The 12,223-nt window shown below is 43.2% G+C and overlaps 1 protein-coding gene across 1 annotated transcript in view; it reads right to left on the bottom strand.

Moving 5' to 3' along the window:
• Positions 1-1,735: 1,735 nt before the first annotated feature.
• Positions 1,736-12,223, bottom strand: part of Usp31 (ubiquitin specific peptidase 31) — a 50,637-nt gene continuing 40,149 nt past the window's right edge. Inside the window, exons 14-16 of the mRNA XM_059267496.1 lie at positions 8,529-8,687; positions 6,749-6,901; positions 1,736-4,702 (exon numbers count right to left, since the gene is read on the bottom strand). Coding sequence (XP_059123479.1) covers positions 3,129-4,702; positions 6,749-6,901; positions 8,529-8,687 — 1,886 coding nt within the window. The 3' untranslated portion in view covers positions 1,736-3,128. The remainder of the gene's footprint in view (positions 4,703-6,748; positions 6,902-8,528; positions 8,688-12,223) is intronic.

Here is a 12,223-nt window from a genome sequence, read left to right as displayed (position 1 = left end):
CTGCTGAAGCTTTCTGTTTACCTCTGTATGCAAAGCAGGCCTAAATGAATTGAATGAATGAATGATTAAATAAAAATTACATGTGTTCAAGTCAACCTCAGATCTCTGCACAATTGTGGCACAGCACAGATATACCACATTGCTCTATTGGTCTGGCATGGCACTACTTACTCTCAGGCATAAGAAAATACAAAAGGGGTTGGCAAGGGTCTTAAGTGACAAGAGCATCATCTAAAGAGACATGAAGGCAAGGTGGAAGGCTAACTTAAGGAATGGTGTAGCCTCATACACAGGATGTTTACAGGAAAAGAGAGCAAGGATAAAAAGGGGTCTAATTTAACACTAAAAAAAATTACTATTGCATCACTCTGTTGGTTGGTGCTGTGTGCCTGCTGGAAATGACTGCCCTAACCAGGCTCAGTGGGTTGCCAAGCAGAAACTCAGGCCTACCGTCTGAGCAGATGATTTTGACCCCAGAGCACACATATGTTCACTGTATCCAATCACTGGGAAGAGACTGTAATAACCAAGTCCTTAACCCTGCCACAGAACTGAATGAACCAAGTAACAACACTCGGGTAAGCTATGTCACTTCAGACAATGCCTTCAAAGCAGCCTTTCCTGGGTCTTAAACACACCCCAGTAGTCAGGAATTAGATTTCATTGTTTCCCAACCTCACAAGCATGACAGCTTCATAGCCTAGACAATGCCATATGTCCTGACTTTTTTCTAGTAAATTAAATATGAAATAAGGACTAAACTCCATATGTGTGTATGTGTGTACACGTGTGTGCATGCGCGCGCACACACACACACACAGAGCTTTTCAATTTTATTATATTATAGAAATTGTATTTCTAGATCCCATGGAAAAGTAAAGAGACTTTAGAGGAATTTTTTTTTTTTTTTTAAGAAAACATGATACTTGTGGGAGGGAGGATCCATTCCTACTGCATTCAAGAATAAAACTATGAAGTACTGTGAAAATTAAACTAGTTTCTATTCATCTTAATTATGGCAAAACAGCTTGTTATTAAAATCCTTTGTCTTATCACACTCTAATTCTAAGACCATTTCAGAGGCTCAAATCACACAAACACTCAGTTCCTGATACTGATGGCCTCACATTTACTGCTTTTTCAGATAAGAAAACAAGACTGGTGGCTAAACACTGATGGGGCTGACCTTGTGCCACTGAACAATGATGGCATGCAAAGGTAGCTGTCACCTCAGTCACACCAAGGAAGGCCAGAGAGCCTCAATGCTTTGGGAAGCCACAAAGGGGGACGGACAGAGAAGCAGCCAGTACGGGTCTGAGTGCAGTGGGCACTGGCTCACACACACTGGATTACATGGAGCACTGTGGTAACGTGCACGAGGTTGAACACCTAAGCCTCAAATACCACAAGGGCTGAAAATCCCAGCCAACCTGACCCTGCAAGCTACCAGCTAATGTCCACATTAGCAGCAAAATAAACTTAAGTAATCTACTGGAAATACTTCCCAAGAGGTATTCATTAAAAATCAAAAAACAAAAACAGGACAGTGCAGAAATCAAAACTGCATGCACATATGTACTGCAGTCGCTTCACAGAAATACTGAAAAGGAGTTTGTATGGACCTGGAAACCATGAGCCTCAGTATTTAATAACACATAAACTCAACATGCTATACTTAATGACAAAGTGACAAATGCTACTCTGAGAATCAAGACCATGATTCTCTTGATGCTAAAAAAAAAAAAAAAATTAAAAAAAAAAAAAAAGGATACTAAAAAACTGGGCTGGAAAGTATTTCCAAGTGATTTCCTCAAAGCTTGGAAAACTGTTTTACCTGTGAGAATTCAGTGAGGTTCCCCTTTTCACATACAATAATGTAATTTGCAACTACATGCCAGAGGGAACATATGCCAGACTCTGCTTGAGTTCTTGGTCTGAGATGGGCTCTCCAGAACAGAGTAGACATAAAAGAGTTACTGAAAAGCAGTCAAAGGGAAGATTGACAGGCAGGATCCAAAGTGCACATGCAATGCTTTGTTGCATCTCATGTCAACACACCTCATGTCAGTGGCTCTCGGCAGCAGGCAACTTCTTTCTTTCCCAAGCAACAAGGCAAGGCAGTAAACATGCACACAAGGGGCAGTATGAGAGCCTCAACTTCTAACGGAAAAAAGCAACATCAGGGAAGGAAAATGGTATCAACTCAGGCTTCCAGCTTGGAATAAAAATTTTTTCTGGTTACTTTTCAAAGGCATTAACTGTTCTGCTATAGTTTAAAATTCCAATGGCCTTACCCAGCAAATTTAGAATGAAAAAGAAATATTAGTGACTGGATTTCTGACTATCCAAACTTTGCCAGATCTTAGAACATATCCAAGGAGTCAAGACAGGCTAGGGTATGCATATCACTGCAGATGTGAAGGCAGCAAAAGATTTTATGTCTACCTCTGATCCCTCTACCTGTGGCAGTAGGAGAAAGGCCAGTCTCCACCTCCCCGCATGTCACCTTCCTCTTGAACCCATTTATTAGTAATGTACATCCATCCTATACTAGCTGAGTATGTATACCTGAGAAACATTAGTATTAAGATATTGCCCTTACAAAAACTGGTAGATGGGCCCAAGCGCAGAAAGCAAGTTTTCCCTCAGTTTATTTTGCTGTTAGCGTCACAGTTTTTGTTTTTTAAGCTCCTGATGCCACTCAACAATCTACATGAAGATAAATTCTGCTCAGATGAAACCCAAGTCAAACAGTTCATCTGTCTACACACTGATAGCTTAATTAGTTCACAGGTTTCCAAACCCTAGTGTCCAGTGAAAGTGTTAGAGTTCTCTAGAAAGAAATAGGTACAATTGCTAAAGGGACTATCCAGATTATTTTCTACAGTTATTCTAGTTAGCTTGGTATCAATGCTTTGCCTATGGCTGTTATTTGGTTCAATGGCAGAATAAGGCGACACTTTTAACAATTTGAATTACACACACACACTCATACTCTCTCACACAGTCAGGCACATGACCAAAAACAAAAACAAAAACAAAATAAAAGCATACAGAGCTTTGGTGGGAAGGGAGGAGTTCTAAATAAATAAACATCTGTACAGATAAAACACCCGAATTGCAGAAGATCACTGAGGTTTTTGAGAAGGCCGTGCAGAGGTTTGCATGCTGGAAGATAGCTTTTTGGAGCCTTTCTCGGTGGCCAGCCTGCTACTGGGAGACAAGGGAACTCCGGAATCTAGCTGGGAAGACTTGGATCTGCGAGCAGATAGCAAGGAATGTTTAGCAGAAGCAGGGTCCTTGGAGACAAGCTGTTCTTTTCCAACTGCATTTGTGTTTGGCTGCTGTGAGCCTGGGGGTTGATGGCCTTTCTCTGCCTTGTCATCTGTGGTATTCTTACTGACAGACTTGACAGAGCTCCCACCAGCCTTTTTGGACAGCAAGGTTGTCTTGCCAAGATCAGTGGACCGCCGGGTTTCCTTCTGTCTCAAGGCTGACTTGAAGAAGGACAGTCCCTTATCTTCAGACTTGCTGTCCCTCTTCAACCCAGAGCGCACACTGGTGCTCGGTGAGCGCAGGCTGGCCATGGAGGAGCTCCGCACGTGTTTGCCATCGACTCTGCTGTCCCCTGCTCTGGCCTGATTCACCCGCGGAGAGCTGGGTTTGGAGGTGGAGGTGGAGGAGACACTGGCTCTGTCAGAACCTAAGCTCTGTCTGGAACCCTCTCTACTCAAGCTCCGGTCAGAAGTCCTGCTCTTCCCAGAAGGGTAGGAGCCCCTGGTGCCAGGGCCTGGGGCTTTTTTGGCAGATATGGAGGAAGAAGAGTAAGTGAAGGCAGAAGCAGACTTCTGCTTCTGTGGTGAAGGAGAAGACATGGATTCCTGGGACCTGGGGGACGATTCTTTTTTGGGTTGGGTAGAGGCAGGGGATGAATGCCTCCCACTGGCCCTGGAAGAATCTGCTTTGCTCCGACAGCGGGCAGGTTTCATGGAAACCTTCACAGGAACAGGTGAAGAAGGGGATGGACTTGAAAGAGAAGACTCCTGGCTGGCCAAGGCTGGCCTCCCCTTCCGCATGCTCTTCTCTGGCTCAGAAGTGCCTTTGGAACTAGGGGATCTCTTTGTTGTGCTCTCTGGCTTCTTTGTGAGGGAGTCTGGGTGGCTGGGAGGTTTCACCTCTTTGACTGGAGAGCTGTCAACAGAGTCACTCTGGTCCACATAAGCAATCTGGTTGTTATTATCAAAAGGATCGGAGACGGGGGGCAAGCAATCCCCTTGTGCTAGATTTTTGCTTGGTGTGTCTACCACACTGGAGTTCAATTTTCGAGAGTCTGACTCATCTTTGAACACACCTTCCATGACAGCCAGTGGGGCCCGGCCCACAGTCTTGTGCTCTCGTCTATTGTGACTGTCACTTGGTTCCTGGTGGCTACCAGAAAGGTTCCGTAGACTACCGAAGCAAGAAATGGAGACTTTGTCATCACCTGCTTCCCCAATCCTTTCAAGGGTGGAGGCAGATCCATGGATCGGGGAGTCCCCTGAGAAGCGAGAAGGAGAACTGGAGCGCATCTGTAGCTTGGCAGACAGGGACCAAGAAGGTCGCATGCAATTTTCATTGACTGCCAAGGGGCTGGTGACAGAAGATCTGGAGGACAGGCTTTGTCGCTGCACACTTCTCACAAATGGTCGAGTAGAAAAGCCTCCTGCACAGCAGAGAAAATTCTGTCAGGCTAAACCAACAAAAACACTTAGTAACACCTTCAGACACTAGAGAGAGAGCGAGGGCAAGCCTGATGGAACAACAGGACCATGACCTTCAAAGCTGGCCTGTTTGCTAGAGTCAAGAATAGCTGTGTGTTTTCAACCTTTTAAAGACCAGTTCCCTTATCCACAAAATAGGGTCATGCTAACACTGAAGTCAGCCAAATGTTCTCCACCTACTTCATCCTACATCAGGGTCAGCACACCTTCTGGAAAGACCTAGTCAGTCTGTCAGGCTGTTCAGGCAATTGTTTAGCTCTGTGACCTTACCGTAAAAGTAGCCACAGGTGGCATACAATTAAGGCTATGTTCCAAAATCTATGGAAAAACCAGCCATCCATATGTGGCCTCCAGCTACAGTCAGCTGACCATTGGTCTAATTAGAGAATTAAATAAAATCTTATTAGTCTGTGTCCAGCAAGGATCCTGGCACTCACAGATGTTCACTAAACATGGGATGCTAACCCATCTCCTTCATCTTCCTGAAGGACACCTGGGACTGACAGAACAAACTCCTTGCCCAAAATGACACAAGACCTATTACCCTCATTGCACTCCCTGTTGAAGTAAGTCTATAACAGGAAACAATGAAAGGGTATTAGTGGAAAGAACTAGAGCCTTGGATATTATTATACATACTACCTTGAATGACTGGTAGACTAGTATTTCCAAAGGTTTAAACCTTCCCAAGACAATTCCAAGCTGAATTCTGTATACATTTATAACTGTAGCTGTGGCCTTTGTGACTTCTAAGAGTCAAGTTCTGTTCTATGTGACCACTCTGAGCAGGGCTAAATGATGATGATGCTTAAGAAGATATTGATTTCACCAACTAGACTGTTTAAAAATAGATTAAAGCAAGCTACTCCTGGGTTATTGTTAAAACAACAGCAAATTCCAAGTTTACAGGGCTGTGGTGAAAATAACATCCACCTAAATAGGCATAGGTTCCGTAGTCAGCTTTTCCTAAAATACCAGAAAGGAGAAAGGGCTTAGCAACCATAGTCCAACACACTCCTGCTTCACGAGGAAAAGAAGTAAAATGCCAAAGCAGGTCGAGTCAGAGCCTGCCCCAGCTCTCCTACCTGACTTCTTTCCAACTACCTTCCAGTGTGGCTCCATTTCATTTTCTCAGAATTATCCATCACCCTGCTGGGCGGTGGGGGCGCACGCCTTTAATCCCAGCACTTGGGAGGCAGAGCCAGGCGGATCTCTGTGAGTTCGAGGCCAGCCTGGGCTACCAAGTGAGTTCCAGGAGAGGTGCAAAGCTACACAGAGAAACCCTGTCTCGAAAAACCAAAAAAAAAAAAAAAAAAAAAAAAGAATTATCCATCACCCCTAGAAGCAGATTAAAGCAACTGAAATACTGGCGGCAAAGTGAATCTCTCTGGAAGATGAGTCACTGTCTTCATTACAGAAGCTGAGCTCACCCTCTCCCCCTTCCAGCTCTTAGTACTTAGGCTGCCAATCCATCCCATACCACTTGGGGTTCCTGGTAGTACTAAGGGCTATCCTGTCAAGGCTCAAGCCTAAGTGCAAGGTACCAAGAAAAAAAATAAATAAACAAAATACACTTCAATATTTAATCAGATTTTCCCCAGTATTGATATTGTGACTATGTTTAGAGTAGAGGTCAAGCTGACCTAATGGTGTCCTCATTGAACTGAGAACAACTCTACATGAAGCAGTCTCAGGCAAGGTAGACAGACGTCTCTGGGTCCTTACAGCCATTCTGCAAATTTTAACAAAAAGTATTTATTACTAAAAGAGCTGAAGATCTAATCTGTACATTGGAATATAAAAGTGGGAAATAATGAAGTAGAAGGAGAAAGCCCTGAGTCACAGAGAAGCCACAACTCAGTTATGCAACTCCACTCTCTTGAGTTCTACAAACTCCTTGGAAAAAGACTTTGTTCCCAAGCCTGCGGAACCTGTGCTTTGTTTATGAGTTGTCATTTTGGAAATCTGACACCAAGACCCACACCCACCATCGTCTTCACTCCTTTCTCCTGTCATCTCCACAGACTCAGAGAGTGAGGCCAAGGAGGTGCGTCTGGAGGAGGCTGCAGAGGTCACGCTGGCTTGCTTGCTCCCTGGGAGCCGGCTCACCCAGTGCTCACACAGAGAAGAACTTGTGGAACCTGCAGAAAAGAAGATGGGTCCTGAGGTCAGCCAGGGTCCTGCACTGCACACATCCTATCAAGTTAAGCTGCCAGTCAAGCCAGAGACTTGTGTCCTCATTCCAGAGTTAAAACAAACTCCCACAGCTGAGTATCTCTAGCAAAAACGAAGAAATTTCAAGCAATTCCTACAGAAAAGTTGTAGAAACAAAATGCAAATATAGAATAAATGTTTCCAAAAGCAATACCTAATCCTGGCAAGGGAATAGTAGAACAAGGACACACAGCCACTCACTCTACAAGGGACTCGCTAAGCACAAGCTCTAAGCACTGGCAGTACTACTGAATCACCCAGAGAAAAGGCAGTAATACAGACATTGTTTCACTTAGCTTCAATGTCTTTTGGACATTTTAAAGCCATTTTATAATACTAATGATACATGCACGCACGCACGCACGCACCAGCACACACACACACACACACACACAGTCGGGGATACAAATGTGCTCTATGTCCATCAGTCCTATCAATTCCAGGGGTACCTTTAAATATATGTTAGTGCAATAGTGTTCTTGAAATTGACTACATGAAGCAGCACTGCCTTAAACAGACCTAAAGAGACCATCATTTTTAGCACATCTCAGATTCTGGAATGGCCCAAGAGTACCAGAGTGCCCTCTTCCAGCCACCATGTAGGCCTTGTCTCCTAGCAGGGGGTTGCTCTGCTTGAGGAACACTTCCTTTCAGTTGCTTTAAGCAGACCCCCGTAGAGGCCTGGAAAGGTACATAAGTCACCACTCCCTGCCTCTCCTATTGATTATATTACCACATTTCAAGCTATTTTCTTAAAGCCATAGTCCGCAGTAAGAAGCATGCATCTTCCTCTCATTTGGATTATCTATAGCTGCATCCATGTTTTGTGTAGGACTCATGTCTATACTGACTAACATAATAGGCTGCATCTCATCAGCAAAATTCAGCCAGGCAGTGGTGGCGCACACCTTTAATCTCAGCACTTAGGAGGCAGAGGCACATAGATCTCTGTGAGTTCAAGGCCAGCCTGATCTACGGAGTGAGTTCCAGGATGAGCTCCAAAGCTACACAGAGAAACCCTATCTCGAAAAAACAAACAGATAGACAAAAACAAAAAAACAAAAAAAAAAAGCCCTCAATCAGTTAACAGCAGTCAATTCTTCCCCTAAAAGAATAATCTTATGGAAGAAAAATAACTCTTCCTTCCTTCCTTCCTAATGGTCCTTTACTGCTTACAGAATGCTTTCACATACCTTCACCAACGGTAAACAACCAGCAACCCCACTGGGTGGATGTTATCAGATGGGACATGTTCCAAGACAGTCCAAACAAATGTCAGAACAGCACCTCAGGCTGCTAACACTATTCCTCCAGGCACTTCACCAACAAGGAAATTATGAGTGGTTTGGCTAGGCTCTGCCCCACCTCTATGTGAGCTCTGCTGGTCCATGATAGTTCAGCATCCACCCAAACTTCCTTAGCTGAAATCATATTAGATTCCCAGATTAAGTGGAAGTGTGAAAATTAATCTCATCAATGAAGCCTTCTGAGACATCCTCTGGACCAAGAATTACAACCTCCTGCTCTGGGAAAACACACCAAGAACCAGGTTACCTGCCACTGAGCTATTGGCCGACCACGATGGGATGGCTGTCCGCCTCTGGTAGAAAAGTATGTAAGCTGTCTGCGTGCACACCTCATCTTCTGACAGCTGCTGCACATCGCTGTCATCGAAGCAATACCAGAGACCGTCCACGGAGTTCTTACAGAACGCTGCCAAAAAGAGCCCACCGTCAGCACCAGCAAGGCCACACCAGGCACTCTACCCACATACTTTATATTATATATACCCTTTATAGTTCACGTTTATAATTAATTCAATAGCATTTTAAACTGCCCATAGTAACAGAAAGAGATTAAGGGAAAAAAAATCCAAATTTCATATCACACCTAGGCAGAATGTTCCAAGAAATTCCTAAGTATTCCAATTTCATAACTATTTCATCTCAGAAAACTCATTACACTTCTAAGTATAAGTAGGTCTCAACCAGTGACAATTTTGTCCTGCTAGTGACACTTTGCAATGAACGGAAACACTTTGATTGTCACAACTAGGTGGGTTGGTGGTGGAGGTCAACAAGCATCTAGTGGGTAGAGGCCAGGCATGTCCACAATACATAGGAAGCATTCTACAACACAGAATATCCAGTCTCATTGTCAAAAGGCAGGGTAAAGAACTTTGATTTTTGTGTTTACTAGTGACATAAAATATGAACAGCCACCAACTAATATTTAAGACTTACCATAATCTAAACATCTCATTTAATCCTGAGATTTTTTTATTCCTACAAATTTACACAGGCTCAGAAAGACTCCTTATGGGGCTGGGGACATAGCTTAGCTGGTAAAGTGCTTACCAGGCAAAGGTGAGGACCTGAGTTCAATCCCCACCACCCAGCCTAGCCAAATCAGCAAGTCGCAAGCCCCAGAAACCCTGTCTTTAAGAACAACAAACAAACAAAAAAACAGCAACAAGAAACCAAAACACAAAGTAGGTGTACCTGAGGACACCTGACCTCACACACTCCACAAATACATCCATATTATCCCACACACAAAGACTGCCTAGCACATAGTTGTGCAGCTGGTGGAGGATGAGTATATGGCATTTTGGGTTTATCTAATCTTTTGGCTTGTGCTTAAAGCCCTACTGTACCCCACCCTTTTCCTTCAGGGGAAGACTAAATGATCCGGAAGTTCCCTGCAAACCTGAGAACACAGAACTCAAGAATACATACATGGAGCCTTCTCCCCAGTTTCAACTCTAAGCCTGAGATAAAAATAAAGAAGAATTAAGTACTATCAAGAAAAACAAAAAATCAGAACCAGTAAGAGCCAATAAAAATATAGCTCAGTTATTAGAATATGTGCTTAGTGTGCCCAAGAACCTGGGTTCTATCACAAGCACCATACCTATGCCAAAACCTTGAGGTCATGAGGCCAAGTCATACTATTAGGCTGGATCAAGGGATCTTATAAACCTTATCCAGAAAAGCAAACTATTATCACACTTCTTAAAATACGCATTTACTGAACACAGATGGGTGCTGGAATATTCAGTAAATGCTGACACAGACTTAGTTAGCTCTCAAAGACAGGGCACATACAATCCTGACAGGCACCACGAGTGACACCCTCGTTAGGCCACTTCACTTTTCAAGTGCGGAACCACAGAGATGAAAAGGGACCCAGGTGAGGAACTGTTCCTAGCTAGACAGGTCCCAAAAGAGAAGCAAAGACTCTGAAGTGGGAGAGACATCAGGTGCAGCTACCAAACCAGAGAGTGAAATGGAGACACACACAACAAATGGAGTCATAGCAACAGCACCAGCTGGGCCAATGGTGTCAGGCCAGGCTAACACACAAAGGGCCCATCTGGGGAGGAGGCTGCTATTCTGGAGAGGTGAGTGGGAGCAGAACTGCACAGGGATACGCCCACCAAGAGATAGAATAGCCTTGCTCTAGTTCAGTCTGTTTCCTTTCAGGATGGTCTGTTCTTGAGTGTGGCATGGAAAGGCCACATAGTAACTTACTAATAAGCAAACTATTTATTTCTAATTCTACTTGCTTTTCTCCCGAACACTGCCTTCCAAAGTGTTTTCTAGGCCAGTGCTACTCAAGTTATAGCTCAGAACCTGGCATTTGTCCACAAAAGGAGGCACCAAAACAAAGATAAGCATTCAAAAACATCTAGCAATATGATACTGCTGTAACATTTGTATTGTATTTTTACAAAACTGGCTTATGAAGGATTGGAAATGCTAAAATAGAAAATATCAAGGCCTTTATCATAGATAGTTTGAGAGTCTCTTTTCTAGAATCCTTGTACAAGTTAGCCATATACACACTATGCAATTACAGCAAGAATGCATCAAAGACATTCTAGTGAAAACTTAAAAACAGAGTATCGTCAGCTAAATACATGCTGTGAGGTAGCTCAGCAGGTAAAGGTACTTACAGCCTATTTGATCCCTAGGCACCACATGATGGAAAGATAGAACCAACTCCCTCACACATGTTGTCCTCTGACATCTACAAGCATTGCCATCCCCAAAGACAAATAAATATAATTTAAAAAAAAAAAAAAGGTCATGTAATGCCAAGGGTTGTTTTCTCTAAATTGTAACTGTAAACATTAGAGATAAGATAAGCAATGGATTGCCTTAAGAACAGGAAAGGAGGGACCTGGGGAGATGGCTCTGCATGGTACATAGTGATAACCCTATCGAGTCAGGCTGATGCTCAATGGACAGCACAGTCTAAATTGGCAAGCTTCAGGCCAGTAAGAAATTGTTTCAAAACAAAGTAGACAAAGCCTAAGGAACAACACCCAAGGTTGTCCTCTGGCCTTCAAATTCAAACCCAAATACACACATAGAACAGGAAAGAGGAAATAATATAGACCAGTGACTCTCAACCTGTGAGTCGGAACCCCTTTTATAGGGGTCACCTAAGACCATCAGAAAACACAGACATTTACATTACAATTCGTAACAGTAGTAATATCACAGTAATGAAGTAGCAACAAAAATAATTTTATGGTTGGGGGTCACCACGACATGAGGAACTTAGCATTAGGAAGGTTGAGAACCACTGACAGAGACTATGCGAGTACCTCCTAGGGAAGGGCCAATGAGCAGACACACTCACTTCTGCTCATCACTGTGCTTCATGGGCCCAAGGAAAGTTATTTGGCCAAGTTCTTAGATGGGTCTACAATCACACCCAAGCTCCTTTTACTAAGTCACACTGCTTCTGAGGTTTTCAAGTAGTTTCTAAAGTCTGTTCTAAATAAAGAACAACATGATATTCTGAAACCTAGTACTGTCCTGTTTTCCCTAACAATTCCTTGCCTAGGTAGTATATAAGTCCCTAATTTGAAAATAACTTTTTTACCAAAGCTGAAACAGTGTAAATATCAACCAGAAATGCTGGCAAAGATGTTAATACAGTGAGTAGCTAGTAGATTTCAATTACATCTAAGTCCTTTTCCATTCTAAGAGTCAAGAATAATTTCATGACTCAGCATCCAAGAACACAGACATTACTAGTAATGTTAGAAAAGCAAATATCCAACTAGAAATATAATCATCACACAAGTGCCTGTTATAAAAATATATAAAACAACAAACATTGCATTGCCATCTAACTAGTGTTTGGAGTTCAAGGCCAGCCTGGTCTCCAAAGCGAGTTCCAGGAAAGGCGCAAAGCTACACAGAGAAACCTCGTCTCGAAAAAAACAACAAAAA

This window comes from Peromyscus eremicus, chromosome 1, assembly GCF_949786415.1.
Source record: "Peromyscus eremicus chromosome 1, PerEre_H2_v1, whole genome shotgun sequence".
Classification (NCBI taxonomy): domain Eukaryota; kingdom Metazoa; phylum Chordata; class Mammalia; order Rodentia; family Cricetidae; genus Peromyscus; species Peromyscus eremicus.
The sequence above is the reverse complement of the archived record's forward strand: the minus strand, read 5'-3'. Positions and strand labels throughout refer to the sequence as shown.